Here is a 23746-nt window from a genome sequence, read left to right on the forward strand (position 1 = left end):
CCGTTTTTTGGGCTCAGGCCATGTCGTCCTGATGTAAGTATACCAGAGCATTACTGTATCTGTGGATTCTCAAAACGTGCCGTACTCTCAAGAAGGTATTTCCCGGTCAGCCTAGACCTAGAGACCTAAGATGTTACCGTCATACATCTTTACATCTAAACATAGACTATGTTAGTGCTTCCTGCCTCCTACAGGGAAGAGTCATACTAGACTCTGGAAAAGTCTCCAAGAGTACATATACCTATGTATGAATAACAGACAAGCCAATATAGTGGTCTCACTCTATATTATGTAAAGCAAAGTTTGTAAAAGAACCGCTGTGTCAATATGAAATACCGACAAGCTCCCCGTTCTATTAATGGATTGGACAAAGGTTTATATCCGGATAGGAAGAAATTTGTATGTCCGCCACCGTCCCTATAGGGCATGAAGTCCTCCCTACTAGGGGAAAGCATAAACCAATGAAAGTTTGCTTGCAGTAAGGAACAATCTATTAGGATTATCCATGTTAAAGATATACATTGTTTAAGTAATGCTAAACCACTTTCTAGTAAAATGACACGGGCGAATGAGACGCAAGGTTCACAAGAACTAGTTTATTGACAATCAATAAAATGAAAAACAGGTTAATCAGCAATTATACAAGTATAAGAAGAGGATAACCAACAAATAAGCATAAGGATCATAGTAAGCAGAAAAATTGTTTATCTGAAAAGAAAGAACATAAGCACCACTTTTAATATTGAGATATTAACATCATAAAAGTCTGTCTTACTATTCAATCACACTGGCGTTGGAAACGCTTGGCACACGTGTCTGCACTTATGCTAGGTTCACCTTTGATTATGGAACAGTCAACGTGGACACCTTAGTGCCCTAACACTTAGTCTGTAGAACAGCCCGTGACTACACACCCACCCTAGAATTAATCGACCAAATTAATTTCGCTGTTCCTCGCAGAGTTAAACAGTAGGTTTGACGACACTACCCACTGCTACCACGGCCTCTTCAGTTGCTCCACTTGCTTCGCATAGTGTCTAAAGAATACTGTGGATGACTTCCAGCCAGTGTATGAGCGAAGATGTTCGAAATCCATGTTATTAAAGAAATTTATGGACGAGGCAACTTTCCTCGGATCGTGACCTGCGGGTGTACTATCTGGATCCGCTCTGCGAATGAAATAGGTGATTTTCGCCCTTAGTTGTTTCAGAGATAAATTTGAACCTGATGTTTCTCCCCTAAAGTCTGAAGTTCTACGAAGATAGACCTTTAGGCATTCCACTGGACATAGAGATGCATCTTCTTTCAGAGGGCAGATTCTCCAGGGACCCCACCTGTTGATGGGTAGCTCGTTCTTGGCAAGAAACATTGGGTCCGGAAAAAGGTTCAGTTCTCCCCCATCTAAGAATTGAACACAACCTTCCTCTCGCGAGAGGGCTACTATTTCACTAACTCTAGCCACCGAAGCGAGTGCAAACAGAAATATAACTTTTTGGGTCAAATCCTTTAAAGCACACTCCTCATTGTTCATCAGTGAAGCGAAATGAAGAACCTTATCCAGAGACCATGAAATGGGTTTCGGAGGTGCTGATGGTCTGAGCCTAGCACAGGCCTTCGGAATTTTGTTAAAAATGTCGTTAGAGAGGTCGACCTGGAAGGCATATAGAATAGATCTTGTCAAGGCGGACTTACACATTGATATCGTGTTGGCTGCTAAGCCTTGACCATGGAGGTGGATGAAGAATGATAAGCAGAAGTCCGTCGAGATATTTTGTGGCTTCTTCGCCTTGACAACGGACAACCACTTCCTCCATGATGACTCATATTGTCTTCTGGTGGATTTGGACTTATATTCCTCTAAAAAGTCTATACTGTCTTTTGATATCCCGAAATGATTTCTCACCGCTAGGGAGAGAAAATCATGAGCTGCAGGTTTCTGGTTTTCAGTGATGAAGAGCAGACAGTCAACTTCTGAATTCGCTGGGTCAAAACTGGATCCGGTAGCGGTATAAACTTCAGCCGTAGTTCTAATGCCAGAGGGAACCATACGCTATTCGGCCACTTGTGAGCCACTACTGCCGCTTTTCCCTTGAAAGATCTCAGTTTGTCGAAGACCCTCAATAGAAGGTTTTGAGGAGGGAACAGGTAAATCCTGGACCATCTGTTCCAGTCGAGGGACATAGCGTCCACTGCTTCCGCTAGGGGATCCTTGTACGGGGACACGTAGAGAGGTAACTTCTTGTTGTCTTTCGTCGCAAAGAGGTCTATCTGCAGTTCTGGGACTTGACTCAAGATGGAGAATGATCCTGCGTCTAGGGACCATTCTGACTCTATCGGCGTGAGCCTGGATAGAGCGTCCGCCGTCACATTGCGGACTCCTTGAAGGTGAACTGCTGACAAGTGCCATCTTTTCTTCTCAGCTAGTCGGAAGATGGCCAACATCACTTGGTCGATTCAGGCATCTCCCTATCACCTCGCTGTCTAGTACCAACCTTATGTGGATCGAACGGCGAGGGGAGACTTTCTTCAATGTAAGAAGTACTGCCATGGCTTCCAGAAAGTTTATGTGAAATTTCTTGAATAGGTTGGACCAGGTTCTTTGGGCCTTCTTCCGATGAGAATGACCTCCCCATCCCTCCTTCGAGGCGTCTGTATGAATAGTCATAGAGGGGGAAGGTGGCTGGAGAAGCGCCGATTTCTTCAGTTGTTTGACTTTGGACCATGGCCTGAGAAGCGTTCGTAGAGGAGTCGGTACTGGTCTTATCAGATCTCTTCGCGCGTTTGATGCATATCTTCTCCAAACTCCGGTTGCATCCTTTAGCTGTGCTCTTAGCACTGGGTCTGTTACTGAGGCAAACTGGAGAGAGCCCAGCACTCTCTCCTGTTCGCGTCTTGATATCCTTTCGGAATCCAGAAGTCTCTTGACAGAACCTGCTATTCCCTTCCTCTTCTTTACGGGGATGGAAAGTTGGTGTGACAGTAAGTCCCAGTGGATTCCCAGCCACTGAAACTTTTGAGATGGAGAAAGCCGAGACTTTTTTCTATTGATCTTGAAACCTAGATGTTCCAGGAACTGGATCACCTGTTGGGAAGCTTGCATGCACTCTGTCTTGGATGATGCCCACACCAGCCAGTCGTCCAGGTAGGCCACTACTTGGATTCCCTTTAGGCGTAATTGTTTGAGAGCTGCGTTCGCCAGCTTCGTGAAGATCCTTGGGGCTATGTTTAGCCCGAATGGCATGGCTCTGAAAGCGTAGTCTTCGTTGTAGCTTGAATCCTAGGTAGGGGGAGAGTTGATGACTGATTGGAATGTGCCAATAAGCGTCTGACAAGTCTATGGAGACGGTAAATGCCCGCTTGGGTAGTAAGGTCCTTATGTGTTGCAGTGTTAGCATCTTGAACTTGTAGTTCACTATGAACTTGTTGAGTGGCGACAAGTCCAGAATGACTCTGAGTTTTTCCGAGTCCTTCTTTGGAACACAAAACAGCCTTCCTTGGAACTTGATGGACTTTACCCTTCGAATTACTCTTTTCTCCAAGAGTTCTCGAATGTATTCTTCCAGAACGGGGGTAGAGTGTTGGAAGAATTGTGGGAACGGAGGTGGAGTGCTGTGCCAGCTCCAACCCAGTCCATTCTTGATTAGGCTGTGGGCCCAGGGATCGAAGGTCCAACGATCCCGAAAAAGATGGAGTCTCCCTCCTACCGGAAGCATTTCACTTTTGCTGCTGTTGACCTAAGGCCTTGCCTCCTTGACCGCGACCTCCCCTGAACCCTCTTCCCCTTCCTCTGGCTGATCCTCTAGCTCTTGCTCGAAAGGTAGTAGACTGCCCTTCGAATGCTGGGTTAAATGCCGGAGACTGTGTTGTCACGGCTTGGGGTACCCACTGGTACGTGGTTGGGGTTTGCGCCACCATCTGTGGCACTGCGGTCAAAGGAAGTTGCTGCAGTTGCTGTCTGTACGGCTTGGCTGGCCGAGAGGGTAGCCTAGGCTTCTTAGTCTTCCTCTTTGGTTGGGGACCCTCATCCGGGGAAGACTTTCGTTTAAGAGATAGGCCCCACTTCTGGAGAAGGTTTCTATTTTCCGCGGCGGCCTTATCCACTACCTCTTTGACCGCTTCCAGGAAGAGTGAACATAAGGAAGGGGAGAATGTAAATTCAGGCTTCCTTCAATCCAATGCCGCCTGGTTCTACAGACAGACATGGATGTGAGACCAAGGGAGGTCTGGGGAACACTTTACAGAAGATAGGCCTTTGCCGGCCGGCAAAGGACTGAGTCAGCTCCACATCTTAGCCTATACTAGGTACAGATGTAGAACGACGGACAAAAGATGTAATGGCTAGGCCATTACTAAGGAAAGAGGGGGAAAAGGGGGAAGAGGGTCCTGTAAACTTTGCTTTAGTAATAGATCACCCCGCAGCCAAGAAAGCTCATCCTAGCCTAGGGGGAATCATAGGAGGGAGGCCGGCAACTTGCCATCTCCCTCAGAACTAAAACAATGTTTGGTGTTGCTATTCACAGGAAAAAAAAGGATCTTATCCTTCAAACCGAAAACAACAACACTGGACTAGTCTGCTAGATCACAAGAAGGAGGAATCATCTCGTACAGAAACCTTCAAAAGTGGTCTAGGGAGGCTAAGCCTCCTGTGTCTGCCCTAGGCCTAGCAAAGGAATCTCATTCTTTATGCTAGAAAGAAACAGACCCAGACTAAAAAACTCTGATGTCCTGCCCCCTCCTGAAGCCAGATTCTCTGGAAACAGGAAAGAACAGAAACACCCTAATAAAATTATATCTAAATATTTATTCAGATAATGAATGAATGAATGATTTAAAGTTTTCAGGCATCCTGATTTATTCAGATAAACCATTAGGGTTAAGCCCAAGGCTTAAACAGACGGAAAAGGGATTGCACTTATTCTCCGAGGAGAAAAGAGCAACCGGGGAGTGTGAGAAAGTATACTAGGGCTCCATAGGCAACTAGCCTAGGCGCGAAGAGAATCGATTACCTAAATCACCGAAACACTCTCGTATACGATCTTGGAAGAAATATCAACAATATCTTATATGTATAAAACTGCCTAAAGCTTCAATAAACTTTTAAAACACTCGGAAATCTGAATATCATGCATGAAAGTACTAGGGCCAAACGTCTAGGCTACGAAGCCTAGCGTAGGCTAGGCTTCATATATAGCATCATATAAAGAATTCCTATGTAAAGCTAAATAGCTAAAATTATTAAAGCATAAGGGCCGGGAACGTCGCTCTGGCTAACTAAATGACTCATGCATGGCGAGCGACAGCATCCAGGACGCCTCTGGTAGGCAACAGCTCTTGTAACGAAAATATCGCTATCGAATTATCTTAAAATCACCAAGAGCTTACATTTATACATAATAGAGATAATACTCAACTTTCCAGAGGCAGAAGAGGCTGGAGAAAGCATCATGAGGTTGAAATAATCCAAGATAAGTGAGTAAACACAGGGAAAAACACCGAGTTGTTGAGCTACGCAAAAAGGAATACAGATGGCGCCGTTGGCGGTGCTATGTACGCACTCGAAGCGAGATAGGAGAGGTGCCTTGCTAGCGACTCTCCTTTCATTCTCGTTTTTCGTTTTCTTGCCACTTGACCCCTTCGAAGTGTTAATTCTGTTCGGGGTGTATATTGCTATGTGGCGTGTCAAGAATACGTCCTCTGATATTACGCGATATCCCTGGTTAATTTAATTAGGGATATTCGCTCCTGGAGTTAGAATTCTGGATACCTTAAGGTAAATTCTCTGGGAATATCACCGTAGTCAAATATACCCAAGGAAGCTACCCCATAGGAACTTCCATCAGGACGACATGGCCTGAGCCCAAAAATTTAAGTTTATTACAAAAATAATCATCTAAAAAAAACACAATAACAGGTCACGCAAAATGAGAGTTATGTTTTCAACCTTAGTAACCCTTAGGGGGTTTACAACATGTGCTCATAAAACTCTAAGTACACGGTTGGACTAAACAAAGCGAAATTACAATATTACATTTACAGTTCTAGGGTAAATCACATACCAGCATAAAACAAATCCCTAATCCCAGGGATGACAAATTTACAGACAGATAAAACTGAACATAATTCACACTAACAAATGAACAGACCTGGTATCGCGGTAGATAGGAGCCAGAGGCAGAGAGACACGCTACAACTCTAGGCAACTTTAGGCAAGAATGGTCGAGCGTCGTTCAGTATAGCTCAGAGGAAAACTACTGTCTCCCGCGCTAATTAACGGGTCCTTGTGAAATGCATGGGAACTCTCACTTTATTTAATCAACAAGTGGTTTAATCGAGTTTCTTTATGGAATACAAGACAGAAAAATAGTCAGTCTGTGTCAGATCAAAGGATAAACTCTATACTTCGGCTGAAGGCGGTAATTTGCCAGAATCTAACAAACTAGCGAGTCCTTGGCTCTAAACATATACATTGATAATTTTGCCTGCATGAAACAATACAGTATAATTTTCGTAAATCGTAAATAATAAAGACATTGTTTCTCTGACACCCGCTCTTTCCCCACCAGGTGGTAGAAGTTTACACAACAATACCATCACGTATTGGACAGCGCTCATTCATAGAAACACCCACGAGATCTTCCAGTCTTGCCCTAATTTAACGCAACGTTTGTGAAGTTAAATGGCGGGGATTTTGAAAGATCAGTTCGAAATTCCCGACATACTCCACACCCGAAATAAAGGGGCGGTGAATCGTCGGACAATTAGGCAAGACCAAACTCAGGGGAGGAGTAACCACTCCAAGACTCGGTTAGGCGCGTTGCGTAGCGCTCCACAACGACTCTAACGGAGTACACACACATTTTACATCGAGAAATAATATTACCCTGGGCCAATCAATTCTTACAAGTGTACAAACATAATGTCAATAATATACATAATTGTACCCAGACATATAATGCATACATGAATCAATCAATAGAAAGGCAATAGGCAATAGGACTGCAATAATATCTCAAATAAGCAATAAGCAATGTATACATGCATAATCATAAATCAAATAATCATATATATATACAATCATAAGGCAATCTGCCCTTAATCAAACAATGGAATTACCACTCCCAAACAGCCACATCTTGGCAATTACTCTAGGGGAAGGGGGGGGCTGCTTCTGTACAATGCTAGACTTGTATATACCAGAGAGACCCTCCCATTCCCGTACTCTATACCCGACGCACTTCCAACCTCTGTGGATTCAAACTCACCTACACTTACTTCTTTCCACCCTCCCTACCTACCAGAAGGAGGGATACTCCCGTTTTCTTTTACTGTTTGCAGCTATGGCTTATACATCTTCACTGTCAATCAATTGTTTCATCAAAAGCAGCCTTTCTCAATGGGCGTGCGGAACGTCCTTGTCCGCCCGACGTCTCTGATTCTACGGCACTTTCACTACTCTCGCTTACTGTATTGGTATCACTATTTTCATCACTACCTGGTTGGTTGTCGAGATATCGTAGCCTGAACCATCTCCTGGTTGTCCCCAGACGTCACAACGTTCCCTGGCAGTCCTGCTGGCAAACTGTACGCACCCTGTCTTCGACGTCCCCGTCGCCATCATCTTCTCCAACACCATCATCGTCATCAGAGGGGGCAATCTCCAGGGGAACCAGGTGGCTGACAGATCGCAGGGACTCAACATCCTCGAACAACACCTTGGCCGAACGCACGACTCCGTCGTGGTCAGGATATGTCTCCACGACACGTCCAAGGGGCCACGTAGCCCTTTTTTTATTGTCTTGCTTGACCAGCACGATGCCACCGGGGTGCAGCTTGGAAGGTTCCCCAGATCGACAGTCGTGTCTGGCCCTAGGGGAACTTAAATACTCTTTCCTCCACCTCTCCCAGAAGGCTTTCAGAGTGTCTGTCAACTTCAAATAACGATCACTGAGCCTCCGGGAGGTGAAGGTCGCATTGAGGTGGTCGTCTGGCAATATCGGTACCATTAGGTTTACCATGTTTCCTCGCACTAAATGGGAGGGGGTGAGAACCTCATCCTCGCACTTGTCGCCGCTGTACACTAGAGGCCTGTTATTAACCACGGCCACGGCTTCTTTCACTAACGTTAGGACGTGGGCATCCGACAGGTACTTCTTACCAACGGCTATATGGAGGGTACGTTTTGTCACTCCGATTAGGCGCTCGAAAAAACCACCTTTCCAAGGCGCATGGGGCGTCTGAAAATGCCATTCGATTCCGGTTTTCCTCAGGAACTGCTGGACTTCATCCTCTTCATAAAGTTCCTGAAGGAGGTTGCTGGCAGTCTTGAACGTTTGATAACTATCGGATGTGATGAAAGACAGGGCGCCGTGGGTAGCACAAAAACGACGCAAGGCCAAGACAAATTCCTCCGCTTTCAGGGAGGGGCAGAAATCGAGGTACATGGCCCTACTGGCCATGCATGTTACGCGTTTCGGTCTGTATGGGCACTATGTGGTCCACTCCGACTGGAGTAAATGGCTTCGTCAAGCTGATCCTTTCCTTCGACAGGGGGGGGGGTGGCTGTCTCAACAGAGGCTGGAAGGCTAGCACGCATTCTGGACTCTGCCATACAATTTGTCTTGCAATGGAACGTAGGCCCGGCGACCAGCATTTCTGTCAGAAGATACCCATTAGTGTATTCACACTACAATGTAAATGCAAACAATGCAAATATCTTAGATAAGCCCTAACTAAGCATCCCCTAGCTGGCAAAAGAATCAAATGTTTCATTTTCTCTACTTGGGACACACGTCCCCTAGTGAAAATCAACTTATTATCTAACACTAAATTTAATTGTCTGACAAAATTAATGACTTCACGAGGGGGTCTGACCTCACCCTCCAAGTAAGCATAGGCTGTAGGCAAACAAAATTTTTGCTCTAATTGGACAACAATACTGAACGGATCCCGTTTTAATTTGGCAAATCTCAATATTAACCTAGTAACTCTCAATAAGAATAGGAACTCTACTTCCCTCTGTAGAAGTTCCCATATCTCTCCTGGGGGAACAGGTCTTATTTCTTCCCTCATTTCTTGCACCGCCGCCACTACGGTTCTTTCACTGGTTGGATCATCCTCTTTGTGGGGAACAGGCTCTCCCGCAGTCCTCAGGAACTCTGGACCGTTCTGCCAAGGAAGCTTTTGTAGCAGTTGTTGCTCCTCTGGACAGGACATCGGCAGGATTCTGTTTACTTGGGACATAGCCGAGATTGAAATCGCAAACCTGACGAAGAAAAATGAATACATTCTTATTGTCTTTGGCATCGGGAGATGCTACCCATGCCAACGTGACCTTACTGTCGGTTCACATGACTATCTCTCGTGGCTCTATCAGCCCTTTAAGTGTCTTAGCGCAGCCTAACAACAATGCTAATAGTTCTAGCTTGGGGATTGTCAGCTTGTTCATCCCCTTTGGAGTGATTCTCATCTTACTAGTGAGTAGTTTTACCTGATTGCAATTGCCCCTAATATATGCTACTGCACCGTATGCTTTTTTGCTGGCATCGGTGAGTACATGGAGCTCTAAATTTTTCTTGCCTACCGCTCTTGGAAATGTGATGTTACTTACCGCTTTCAATTCACACAACAACTAACCCGCTTCTCTAGCTTTCTCTCTCCTTAACACGTCATCCCAGACTACGTTATCCTCTCATAGTTGCTGGAGGAAAAGCTTTCCTCGAGCAAATAATGGGCTTATCAAGCCTAGAGGATCATAAATGGAGACCTACATGGAAAGTGCTCTACGCTTCATAGGTACCCATTCCTCCCCCAATTCACTGATTCTCTTACTCTCTTTCACACACAATCGATCGACGTCTCAGGCCCATCACAGCCCAAATACGTTCACATTCACCGGCTCACTCCACTGCTTCTTGCTATCGAAGGCTAAGTTATTGGACGCCCACCCTTCTAAAGGCATACCAGCCCTTTCTAAGATCTTGTTGACAGATTCATACTCCTGCCTCATGCTCTCTATATACTCGAAAGTACTGAGATAATTATCTACATAAAAGGACTTAAACAAATCTGGCCTACCTTCCCTTTCCAAATGACAATTCAAAACTTGTTGCAACAAAAACGGACTCGCCGTGATGCCGAACACCATGACTCTAAAGGCGAAGGTGTGCGCTCGACCTGCTACCTTGTGCCACAGAAATCGTGTGTATTTGCATCACGGGGATCTAACAATACACGGTGGAAGGCCTTGCTGATGTCAGCTAGCATGGCATATTTGTTCAATCTGAACCTTATAAGCAAATGATATGCTAATTCTACTAGATTGGGGCCAGGTAAGATCTTGGCACTCATTTAACGATTTATGACCTTTAGATTTTGCTGAGGCATTAAACACGATTCTGAGGGGGGTCGTGCGGCTATCTTTCCTAATGCCGAAATGAGGCATATAATACCCTTCAATCTTGGGTTCCTTTACTTCTGATATAAAGCCTGCTTCTAGATACTTATTCATCACTCCCTGATACTGATCAAAATATTCCCTGTCCTTCCTAAATTTAGTGTGCAACGATTCTAACTTCGCTACAGCGTTTCGATTGTTCGTATCTGGCTTAGCATCCGACCCGAATGGTAGGCTAACCTGATATCCCTCAGGCTTCTTTACGACACTTTGCGATACCTTTCGCATGGCTTCCGCTTCGCGGACAGTATATTGCTCTGATGGGGCAATGCCAACACGGTCCAAACGCCACCACTCATCTACGTCAAACTGGTTTGGTTCACTCTCAATTCTACAGACTCTGAGCGTTTTCACATGTTCGATCTTTTGGCCTCCTAAAAGCCACTGCGGCACTTTCCCATATGGCGACATGCCACTATGGGTCAAGAAAAGACTTATCCCATCAACTTTCTCGATGCCTATGATAAAGTAGCTAAAATAATCGGCCCCTACTAAAATGTGCACATTTTTCAACTTATCGGACTTATTCTCTGGATCGCCCAATGTGACTCCCTTACTTAACAGATGCTGTCTAACTTGTATATAACCAGAGTTATGTATTGGGACGTCAATGTTCTCGTGTGCTACCAGCTTCATTCGTACTACTCTTCTTCCTATCTCTACCCTACAGCTTACGACATCATATTGTCCGCTTATTTCTGCGGAGCCAAACGGGGCTATGTTCAACGCTACCTTACCTACCACCAGTAGGCCAAATTGCCTCGCAATTTTCACAGAGATGAAGATTCTTTGGCTTCCCATATCAAGAAATAAGCGGACTCGCTTATTCCCTTGCTTGTAATTGATTTCGGCCATAGCCGTTGGCAAGATTGTACATGGGAGGTCCACGCTGGACATCTGTGCGATCTTTGCACTTTTGCACTGTTTGGGTTCTACTTTATCTTTAGATGGACGGGGGGCCGTTTTGTGCTGCCGAGGCGTCGCATTTACTACGGGGCGGGACGTTGTAGACTGACTACAACTATTACCTGGGGCTGAAGTGGAGGGAACTGATTGCAATCGTTTTCCCGGATTATAATTATCACAAATGGCTGTGTTGTGGTTACCACTACAATTCTTACAAGAGTTAGGGACATGACACTTATCATTTCGATGACCAGAATTAATGCAATTAAAACATAGGCCCCTTTTTAGCAAAATACGACGTCTGGCAGCCACGTCGGTTACTCGGCGGCATCCGTGAGGCGGGTGCCATTCGTTACAAAAGGGACAAGAGTTATTCTGAACTGGTTTCGACTTCGGTCTTACACTGACGTCTATTTTCTTGTCAGGTTCAAGTTTATCTCCTCGTTGCAAGGCATCGTCCTCGATCATTCGAATAATGAAATCGATCATGTCGAAAAATTCGTCTAGTGTATATTCACATTTTCTCAGATGTTCAACTACTTTCCTGTAGAGCTTCCCTTCTGACAATTTTTTATTAATGAGGCTCATAACCATGCCATGGCCTATATCGTTACTACTTAACCTCTTTATCTGCTCGATTATGAACGTTAATTCAAAACGAAACTTTTTCAGCTCTACAGGATTTAATGAGGGTACAAAGATATTAGGTAACTTTCTATGTAGAATTGCGAGTGTTTGATGGACATTACCATATTGTTTGTCTAAGAGATCCAACGCTATCTTATAGTTCGCGGCGGTTACACTTAGGGATTTTACGATCCTAAGAGGATCCCTGCCTAAAGTCCTTAATAGATACGTAAATTTGGATACATCATCCAAATCTGCTCTTCGATCCACGTGTATCGTGAAGAGCTCTCGATACGAAGCATATTCTTGCACTTCCCCTTCAAATGTGGGGAGAGGCAGCGGTTTCAATTTGGGGAGGGAAACAATCCCTGTCGGAGTGACTTTCACTCTATCAATTCGGTTATACAGAAGTGTAGAAGCTCGCATAGCTTCTCCTAACGTGTGCCTGATTCTGGCATCTAAACCAGGTTCTAGTTTGACTGATTGTCTCTTATACAGCTTTCTTAGCTGTCTTTCCTCCTCTCGCAATTGCGTGACCAGATTCTGGTACACGGATTCAGAGTAGGTCTCAACTAACGCACGCTGCATTTCAACTAGTAAGTCCGCTATGAGGCCCATCGATGCCTTGATGTGTACAATCATAGCCACCGCCATTTTGACTGACTCTTAACTCTACTTCGGGGGGGGTTGGCAAACTAGGAAAGAACAGAATTTTCTTTACGTTACGAAGATGGGGGCACAAAAACTAAGGGTGCACGTGGTCAATCGCACATCGGGACACTGAGGGCTTTAGTTGTTTCGTCTCTTCCTCTCTCTCCTGATAAGCCTCATTAAACGATTGAGGAATGCGTTACGAATGACTTGATCGAAATGGACTCCGTCCCTTAACCTGCCTTCACGGTAGGCTCTAGAGTTCATCGGCAGGTGTCTCACTCCGTACCGATGTCTCTTTGAACAATACTTGGAGATTCTCGCATTGAAATTTTTTAATTTACTAATATATTCAGCTGGATTAATGTCAAATCTATTGTCAGGTAGATACTCCCTAGCTTCGGCGTCACATATGGCAATAATATCAGAAATTTTCCTCAAGCGTTCAATCAGGATTCTTAGGTTATCTCAATCGGTTTTAGGGTGATCGGTTGCCAGGTCGTTTCCACTCAGGTACAACACGATCAGCTTGTATCTCCTCTGCCAATATAGCAAATTATCGTCTAGAAACTGACTGACCAGACCTCCTGGCCTTTGGTAAATCTCTATCTTGTTATCAGAACATTGTGGCAGATTTGGGGGGAGCTGGCTGTGTCCTACTAGGGCTACCCTAAAGGTCATATCTTACTGATTTTCCTTGCAAGCTCTGGAAAGCACTTATCATCCGATTCGAAGGACCAAATGTTGAGAATTTTTCTCCGACTTATTGAAAACTAATGATTCTAGGCCTGATGGAATGGGCCGACGATAAGACCTTGAAAAGGTTTGCTTTCCAAAACAATTCAGGAGAGTTTCAATGAAATATGATCACAAATTTAAGTTTTTTACAAAAATAATCATTTAAAAAAACACAATAATAAGTCACGCAAAATGAGAGTTATGTCTTCAACCTTAGTAACCATTGGGGTTTGCAACATGTGCTCATAAAACTCCAAGTCCACGCTTGGACTAAACAAGGCGAAATTACAATATTACATTTATAGTCCTAGGGTAAATCACATACTAGTGCCTGCAGACATCATTTGAGGCATAAAAAAAAATTCCTAATCCCAGGGATGACAAATTTACAGACAGATAAAACTTAACATAATTCACACTAACAAATGAACCGACCTGGTATCGCGGTAGATAGGAGCCAGAGGCAGAGAGACACGCTACAACTCATAGACAGCACTCACTTAGTTCGATCGGGCTATAGGCAGGAATGGTCAAGCGTCGTTCAGTATAGCTCAGAGGAAAACTACTGTCTCCCGTGCTAATTAACGCCGTAATTTGCCAGAATCTAACAAACTAGCGAGTCCTTGGCTCTAAACATATACATTGATAATTTTGCCTGCATGAAACAATACAGTATAATTTTCGTAAATCGTAAATAATAAAGACATTGTTTCTCTGACATCCGCTCTTTCCCCACCAAGTGGTAGAAATTTACACAACAATACCGTCACGAATTGGACAGCACTCATTCATAGAAACGCCCGCGAGATCTTCCAGTCTTGCAATAATTTAACGCAACGTTTGTGAAGTTAAATGGCGGGGATTTCGAATGATCAGTTCGAAATTCCCGACAAAGAGGTTCGCTTTCTAAAACAATTCAGGAGGGTTTCAATAAAATATGATCACAAAATTTGGTTTATTACAAAAGTAATCATTTAAAAACACAATAACAAATCACGCTAATACAATCCGAAGGACATCACGGGCGGTTAAGGCAATGTGTGCTTAGAAACATCACGCAAAATGAAAGTTAGGTCTTCAACCTTACTGCAAACTCAGTTACTCGACATTGACAAGGAATCAGGCTCTAATGACCTTAGAACACGTTAACCCTTAGGGGGTTTGCAACATGTACTCATAAAACTAAGTCCACGGTTGAACTAAACAAGGTGAAATTACAACATTACAATGATAACCCTATGGTACATGACATACCGGTGCCTGCAGACATCACCTGAGGCATAAATCAAATCCCTAATCCCAGGGATGACAAATTTACGGACAGATAAAAATGTACATAATTCACACTGACAAAGGAACCGACCTGGTATCGCGGTAGATAGGAGCCAGAGGCAAAAAGACACGCTACAACTCCAGAGACAGTACTTACTTCGATCGGGGTTTAGGTAGGAATGCTGGGCATTGCTCAGCATGGCTCAAAGGAAAACTACTGTCTCCCGCGCTAAGTAAAGGGTCCTTGTAAAATGCGCCGGAACTCACTTTATTTTATTAACGAGGGGTTTAATTGAGTTTCTTTATAGAATACAAGATACAAAAACAGTCAAAGTCTTACGTTAGATTAAGGGATAAACTCAATACTTCGGGTGAAGGCCGTAATTTGTCAGAATCTAACAAACTAGCGAGTCATTGGCTCTAAACATATACATCGATAATTTTGCCTGCATGAATGTATACAATATCATTTTTGAGCTCAGGCCATGTCGTCGTGATGGAAGTTCCTTCATTAGTAACTTCCTAGGTATATTTGACTACAGTGATATATCCCAGAGAATTTACCAAAGGTATCCAGAATTCTAACTCCTGGAGCGAATATCCCTTAAAATTTTAAAAGGGATATCGCATACTATTAGAAGACGTATTCTTGACACGTCTCATAGCTATCTACACCCCTAATAGGGCTTTCACTTCGAGGGGAAAAGTGGCAAGAATAAAGGAGAGTCGTTAAAGAGGCGCGCTCCAACCGTACTATAAATAGTGCGCCAAATCGCCACCACCACCAAGCCATTCTTTCTCTTGTAGCTTCGTTGACCGGTGTTATCCCGTGTTATCTCTTGCTATTTTGGAGTTATTTGTCGCTATGATGTCTTCACCAGCCTCACCAGCTTCTGGAAAGTTAAGTAATATCTTTGAATTGTGTAAATGTAAGCTCTTGCCAGTTTTGTTTTTCGATTGAGATCGTAATTAACATTATAAGAGCTGTTGCCAGCCGGATGGCGTCATGGACGGGTCGTTCTTTCTGTACATTTAGTTAGCCAGAACGACCTTTTTCCCGGCATTAATTGCTTTAATAACTTTAGTTATTTAGAAATTTTAGCTAGGGATTCTTATATTATGCCATTGTTGTCGTGGATTTGGCTATTTATGATCGAGCCTCACGAGTGCTAAGCTTCCTAGCCTAGGCACCTACACACTTCATGAATGATATAACCTTCCTGGTAAAGTTTTATTGAAGCTCAGGCAACATTTTATACATCTAAGATATTACTGTTTAAAATTTTTCCTCTTCCAAGATAGTATACAAGAGAGTTTCGGTGAACGATTCTCAATGCTCCTAGGCTACTAGCCTAGGGGCTTTAGTATACTTTCATACATGTCCCCATTGCTCTTGTATTGTCTTTTAAGGGGAGACTGACACCTGCTATACCTTTTAAGTCGATACTAATCTCCTATGAGATTTAAGAGTAATCCCCCTTCCCTCTGATTAGCCTAGGCTATCCTCAGTTTGCTTTGCTGTGAACTGAGTTCTGGCCAAGTTTTACTGAGGCGTTTCGCTTTCTTTCTCCTACCCACTGAGTCGGTTTTGAGTTTAGAACGGGACATCAGAGTAATAAGTCTGTGTTAGGCATCTTACTGTCTTGGTGAATTGATTTCCCATGTCAGGTTAAGCTGCCTTTACAGGAGGCTAGACCTCACTAGTCCATACGTGGAGGGTTTTGTATGACAATCCCTCCTTCCTTGGTCTAGCAGAGAGTCCTGTGCTAGTAGATCTTAGACCGAAGAAATGACTTCTTCCCTGCCTAAGTTCTCTGGTATGAGATTCTGTTCTCTTGTGAGATTGTGTCCTGGGTGCCGCTCTCTCACTTGACTAACCCAACCTGGGGAAATCATTTCTCCTACCTGAGGTTACTCCATGAGATCAGAATCCTTTAAGTTGGGTGGTGCCTTCGGGCATTACCTTACTTATAGGACATCTACCCCTTCCCCTCTGTCTCTTTCGTGTTGGATGAGCCATCACCCTCCCTGGATGTCATTCTACATTTGACCCTAAGGATTATTTGTAGAACTGGCCTGAGGTTCCCTGTTTGCTGCCGGCCAAGCCGGCTGCCGACAGGTACCCTCGTATTCTTTAGAGTGTTCTTCAGTCCTCCCTTGGACTGCCTTCCATAGCCCATGTGGATGGGATATGGTTGGGTGGAAGCCCGAATACAATTCCCCCTTCCTCTTGAACCCTCATTCTGGATGTAGGCCGGCAAGACTGAGCCTTTGCCTTCCTCCATCCTCTCTTTTTCTCTGCCTTTCATTTTACTGGGCCATGTCGATTGTCTGCCGGCCGTGGGTGTCGCTGATCGACGACCCAACGACAATAGACATACTGGGACCGGCTGCCGGCTACTGAGTTACCGGCCGGCAGCCGGCCACCCATAACCTGGACATTTTCCGCCGACTGCCGCCGGGTCCTACTTGATGGAAGGATCCTCGGCTGCTGGCGGCCTGCCGTCAATTACTTCGAAGACAGTAACTGCCTTCAATAGCCCAGAATAGACCGGCATATGCCAGCTAGTCCAGCATGTGCCGGCAGGCCTGGCATGTGCAGACAGGCCCGGCAGGACTGGCGGCATGCTACCGACAGTCAGTGCTGTAGCCCAAATGTTTTTCCAACCTACAAGGTGCTTCATGGGCAGCCTATTGTGAGACCCTCACATATATGAGAGTGATTCTCTCTACTATTTAATGGTTATTAACCATTATTGTTTCTAATCCCCAATATTGAACCTAGAAGATTGTGTTAAGAAGACACTCTATATCAAAGGATATCATCTTCCCCTAAAATTCATTAAGAATTTAGTGTTCAATATCGGAGGAAGTCATAGCAATGGGCTGGACAGGAAACACAAGTAGGTGTCTTTCCTATCTCTAGCTTACCCTATCCAAGCTAATATTATTAATAATATGTATGCTGAAATCTGAGAATTTCACCGAATACTTATATGCTTTTCTTTCTTTACAGGAGGAGCATCCCGAGTGCGGGAACAACTTTTACAGGGTCCGTAGTAAGAACTTCTATGGCCATGGCATGTGCAGGGCCCATGCTCACTGCGCAGTCACCAATGGGGGCTCTCAAGTACTGGGACCCACAGGTATGTACCATTTGTGAAAAACTGGTGAAAGAGGCTTTTGATGACCAAAAGTCTACTGAGTCAAGGGACGCAGCAAGGGAGACGCTGCGAAAATGGGTCAGGGGCTTCCAGAAGAACACCTCTGGCCCATACCTTCCTAATGAGAGGATGAGCACTTGCCTTTTCCCTAGAGCATCTTCGGATGCGGTTATTCCCCAGGCTCAACCTGGGATTCCCCTTGTCCAGATTCCGGTAGAATCTGAAGTATCGGATGCCTTGGAGAGCATCCAATTGGAGGAAAACATGTCAGTTGTCTCGGAGGAGACCGAGAACAATCTCCTAGTGGAGGAACTGGATCAGGTGGATGACGTACCACCTGAGGCCGAAGTCGAGAAAACCGAAACAATTTCGGTATCATCAGCCACGGTGACTGAGCCGGTGCCTTCGACTTCTTCCACTGCACCCAAGTTAGATTCCATCACGAGTACGTTGCACTCGCTGTTGTCTATGGTGCAGGACATTCAGAAGAAATTGTCCGAGAAAGAAGCTTCTCTTTGGACGGAAATGCATCAGCTGGTCGCAACACATTTAACCCCGAAGAAGCTAAACGTCAAGGATCTCCCTGCTTTCTCTGACGTCAACCCCTGGAGGTACGCAGAGGGGGGGGGGGAGATCTTCCTCTCAGAGAAACTGGGCACTGTCCCAGTGGAGGAAATTGAGTTTTGGCCCAGCAAAGGGGCCTATCCGGATTGCTATGTCCGCCTAAAGACGGAACCTGCATCCAAAGAGGAGACAGAGCCGAAGGAGACCATCGTCCTTGAACTCTCTAAGGCCTAGGCCTTATATACAACCACCTAGAAGGAGAGGGCCTTTACTAGCTCCAAGGTGCCGGCTCTCAGCAAGAAGCACCCGTCCTTCATTGCTGACCCCAAACGTGCCTTTCCCTTTATGGACAAAGGGCATAAGGCAGCCTTAAAGGCAGTTGAGGCAGGGAAACCTTGCCCTACACTGGAAGAGTGTAGACTCTTCTCCCTCGCCTTTCCATCACACGATGCAGACTGGAAGGATGTCCACAACACCTTCACAGTCGAGAAGCTGGAGGCAGATATTGTTGGACGACAGTTCGGCGAAGATCTCCCGAAGTTGTCAGACTTTCTCCTGCGCAGGGAACAGGAGACAAAAGAACGTCTTGCTGCTTCCATGTCTCTGCAGACTGGACTAGAGACTATGGCAAGCATCCCCGATACCCCAGACATGTACATGGTCTTCGCCAAATCTCATTTGCCGACAGTCACCAAGGACCTGTACAACTTTATTAAAGCCCGAAGGGCTTTGCAGAGAGTTCGTGTTCGCCTCGGCTGCGGTGAGACACGAACCAAGGAAGCTGATAGCTTCCAACATCTGGGGAAAAGACCTCTTCCCAAGCGAAGTGGTCAGAGAGGTCGTGGACAAGGCCACAACAGAGAACAGAAATCCTCTCTCTAAATGGGGCTTGTCCTCTAAAAGAAAATCTTCAGCTGATGAGGGTCCTCAGCCGAAGAATAAGTCGAAACGACCAAGAGGGCCCTCTCGGCCGAGACAACAGCAACAGCTTCCTGTGGCCACGGTGCCCCAGACGGTGGCACAACCACCCACCACCTTCCAACTGGTGCCCCAAACGCTGGCGACCCAATCGCCTGTGTTCACCCCAGTTTTCGAAAGGTAGTCCACAACCTTTAGGCCGAAGTCTCGAGGCTCCTTTCGAGGATCCTCTAGACGCCCCTTCAGAGGTAGGGGCAACAAAGGTGGACGTGGCCAAGGAGGTAAATCCCCCAACCAGCACTCAAAGTGAGATGCTACCGGTAGGAGGGAGACTTTTCCTCTTCCAGGATCGTTGGCCTTCGATCCCTGGGCCCACAGCCTAATCAAGAACGGACTAGGGTGGAGTTGGAGCTCAACTCCACCAAACTTCCCTCAATTCTTCCAACACTCAACCCTCATACTGGAAGAATATGTTCAGGAACTCTTGAACAAAAGAGTTATAAGGAAGGCGAAGTCTGTCAGATTCCAAGGAAGGCTATTTTGTGTTCCGAAGAAGGACTCGGAAAAGCTCAGAGTCATTCTGGACTTGTCACCACTCAACAAGTTCATAGTGAACTACAAGTTCAAAATGCTGACGCTTCAACACATCAGGACCCTTTTGCCCAGACGGGCATACACAGTCTCCATAGACATGACGGATGCGTACTGGCACGTTCCAATCAGACGTCAAGTTTCCCCCTACCTGGGATTCAAACTACTAAAAAGAAAGTACGTTTTCAGAGTCATGCCCTTCGGTCTGAACATAGCTCCAAGGGTATTCACCAAGCTTGCGAATGCAGTCATTCATCAACTACGCCTAAAGGGAATCCAGGTGGTAGCCTACCTGGACGACTGGCTGGTGTGGGCAGCATCCGAGGAAGAGTGCATGCAATCCTCCAAGGAAGTGATCCGGTTCCTGGAACATTTAGGATTCAAGATCAACTTGGAAAAATCTCGACTATCTCCAGCTCAAAAGTTTCAGTGGCTGGGCATCCACTGGGACTTGCACTCACACTGCCTTTCCATTCTGTCAAAGAAGAGGAAAGAGATAGCAGGATCTGTCAAAAGACTCCTTCAATCCACCAGGATATCAAGAAGGCAAAAGGAGAGTGTGTTGGGGTCCCTCCAGTTTGCCTCAGTGACAGATCCAGTATTGAGAGCACAATTAAAAGATGCATCAGGAGTTTGGAGAAAATACGCATCAAACGCTCGAAGAGATCTACAAAGACCGATACCAAATCGTCTGCGATCACTACTCAAGCCATGGTCGGAGGCCAAGAACCTAAGGAACAAGGTACCCTTACAACCACCTCCACCGTCAGTCACAGTTCACACGGATGCCTCAAAAGAAGGGTGGGGGAGGTCACTCTCATCATCGGAAAGTCCAAAGAACCTGGTCTCCCCTCTTCAAAACCTTCCACATCAATTTTCTGGAAGCCATGGCAGTTTTTCTCTCTATCTGAAGAAACTGAAACTCCGCTACTCAATCCACATCCGCTTGGTTCTAGACAACGAAGTCATAATGAGATGCCTAAACCGACCGGGCTCGAGATTGCCTCACATAAACCAAGTGATACTAGCCATCCTCCGTCTAGCGGAGAAGAAGAGATGGCACTTGTCAACAGTCCACCTTCAAGGGTTCCGTAGTGTGACAGCGGACGCTCTATCCAGGATCAACCCGATAGAGTCAGAATGGTCCCTAGACGCAAGATCATTCTCCTTCATATTACGCAAAGTCCCAGGACTGCAGATAGACCTCTTCGCAACGAGCGACAACAAGAAGCTACCCCGGTACGTAGCCCCGTACGAGGATCCTCTAGCAGAAGCAATGGATGCAATGTCCATAGATTGGAACAGATGGTCCAAGATCTACCTATTCCCTCCAACCAACCTTCTGCTGAAAGTCCTCGACAAACTGAGATCCTTTCGAGGGACAGCAGCAATAGTGGCTCACAAGTGGCCCAACAGCGTCTGGTTCCCTCTAGTAACGGAACTACGCCTGAAGCTGATCCCGTTGCCGGACCCAGTTCTGACTCAGCAAGTGCAGAAATTGACTGTCTCAGCTTCATCAGAGAAAACCAGAACCTTCATCTCATAATTTTCTCGCCTTAGCGGTCAAGAAACAGTTTGGGATTTCTAGGGACAGTATTAACTTCCTAGAAGAATACAAGTCAAAGTCAATAAGAAGACAATATGAGTCTTCCTGGAAGAAGTGGGTGGCCTTTGTCAAGGCAAAGAAACCTAAGGAGATTTCTACGGAATTCTGTTTGTCCTTCTTCATCCATCTTCATGAACAAGGTTTAGCAGCCAATATGATTACTACATGTAAATCTGCCCTAGCCAGACCAATGCTTTACGCCTTCCATGTAGACTTTTCCAATGAAATCTTCAACAAGATTCCTAAAGCCTGCGCTAAACTTCGGCCCGCAGCTCCTCCTAAGCCCATTTCATGGTCTTTGGATAAGGTTCTTCACTTAGCATCAACCCTGAACAATGAAGATTGCTCGCTGAAAGACTTGACTCAAAAGGTGATATTCTTATTTGCACTAGCCTCAGGAGCCCGAGTTAGCGAAATAGTGGCCCTCTCGAGGGATGATGGCCACATTCAGTTCACAGACAGCGGAGAACTGAACCTCTTTCTGGACCAAACGTTTCTCGCCAAGAACGAGCTGCCCACTAAGAGATGGGGTCCCTGGAGAATCTGCCCTCTGAAGGAAGAAGCATCCCTCTGCCCAGTGGAATGCCTAAAGGTCTATCTTCGTAGAACTTCAGACTTTAAGGGAGGTCAGCTTTTCAGGGGAGAGACTTCCGGTTCAACGTTATCCTTGAAACAGTTAAGGGAGAAAATCACCTATTTTATACGCAGAGCGGATTCAGACAGTACACCCGCAGGTCATGATCCGAGAAAAGTTGCCTCGTCTCTGAATTTCTTTCAGACGATGTCGTTTGAAAGCCTTCGTGCTTATACTGGATGGAAGTCGTCCAGAGTTTTCTTCAAACACTACGCGAAGCAATTATAAGAAATAAAATTTCATGTGGTGGCGGCAGGCAGTGTAATAAAAACTGCCGCTTGATTACTGCGAAGAACAGTGCACTATTTGAGACTTTTAGTGAAGGGTGTACATGATAGACTCTCAAGGCATATCATGTTGAGTATTGTGTTTGGTGATGACACTATAGACTGTTCTATTCACACGGGTGACTTTAAGCATAACAGACTGACACAAGTGCCAGGCATACCTATATGCACAGTGTTCCTAGTAACAACAGAATACATAGTGAAATTCTTATTTCCCATAGAGTGGCTGGTGTTTCCTTTTCAGGTGAAACTGATTTTCATTTCTGTTATTACTGTTTATGCTTCTATGCAGAATTGTTCAGTGTAATATGTAATTGACTACATCTATGATTTCTAAATTTATTGTAATAAACAATAGAAGGAATCTTTGCGTCTCTTTCGCCTTAAACATTCTAGTTTAAGAATAAAGTCAGAGCATCCTTGATTCTTTTGATATTTAAGAAAATATTGGGAACTAAGATTACTATTGTTCCAAGCAAACAGGTAAGAACTTATTGTACTAGACTGTTCATTTTACTGTTTAAGGTTTCATACATGTATATAAACCAGTCTGTTTCTTTAACAACAGACCCGGAAGGTACCAGTAACCTGCACAGGTCAATACCATCCACATAAAAACTATGCTTTACGTATATGATTACACTAATATACAAACTGTTTGCTTGATTGTTTCCTTGAACTCACAATCCTCGGGTTTTTCCTTGAGTCTGCCCAGACTCTTCCCTGTAGGGGGCAGGAAGCACTGACATATTTCATGATCAGCTGATTGATGTATAACGGTAACATCAAGTGTCTCTAGGTCTAGAAGACCGAAAGGAAAAATTTATCTCGAGATGAACGGCACTATTGAAAATCCACAGATACATTAATGCTCTGGTAAACTTCCATCACGACGACATGGCCTGAGCCCAAAAAACGGATTTTGAGCGAAGCGAAAAATCTATTTTTGGGTGAGGTAGCCATGTCGTCCTGATGGACCCACCCTCTTTTTGACAAAAAGATAATGAATCCCTCCCTATGGTACTGTATCTGCAACACCTACCAAGCTACAAAGAATGGCTTGGTGGCGCCTCGCGGTGGCGATTTGGCGCACTATTTACAGTACGGTAGGAGCGTCACCTCTTTAACGACTCTCCTTTATTCTTGCCACTTTTCCCCTCGAAGCAAAAGCGCTATTAGGGGTGTAAATAGCTTTGAGACGTGTCAAGAATACGTCCTCTGATATTACGCGATATCCCTTTTAAAATTTTAAGGGATATTCGCTCCAGGAGTTAGAATTCTGGATACCTTTGCTAAATTCTCTGGTATGTATCACTGTAGTCAAATATACCTAGG

The 23746-nt window shown here is 45.0% G+C and overlaps 2 protein-coding genes across 3 annotated transcripts in view; both read right to left on the minus strand.

The window, feature by feature from the left end:
- LOC137658690 (uncharacterized) overlaps positions 1-23746 on the minus strand; it is a 376764-nt gene that overhangs the window by 62462 nt on the left and 290556 nt on the right. The gene's annotated exons all lie outside the window — the stretch shown is intronic.
- Positions 7548-8456, minus strand: LOC137659084 (uncharacterized). The gene has a single exon (XM_068394169.1). The coding sequence runs from the start codon at positions 8454-8456 to the stop codon at positions 7548-7550; it is 909 nt and encodes a 302-aa protein (XP_068250270.1).

Source organism: Palaemon carinicauda, chromosome 19 (assembly GCF_036898095.1).
Source record: "Palaemon carinicauda isolate YSFRI2023 chromosome 19, ASM3689809v2, whole genome shotgun sequence".
In the NCBI taxonomy this organism is placed as follows: Eukaryota; Metazoa; Arthropoda; class Malacostraca; order Decapoda; family Palaemonidae; genus Palaemon; species Palaemon carinicauda.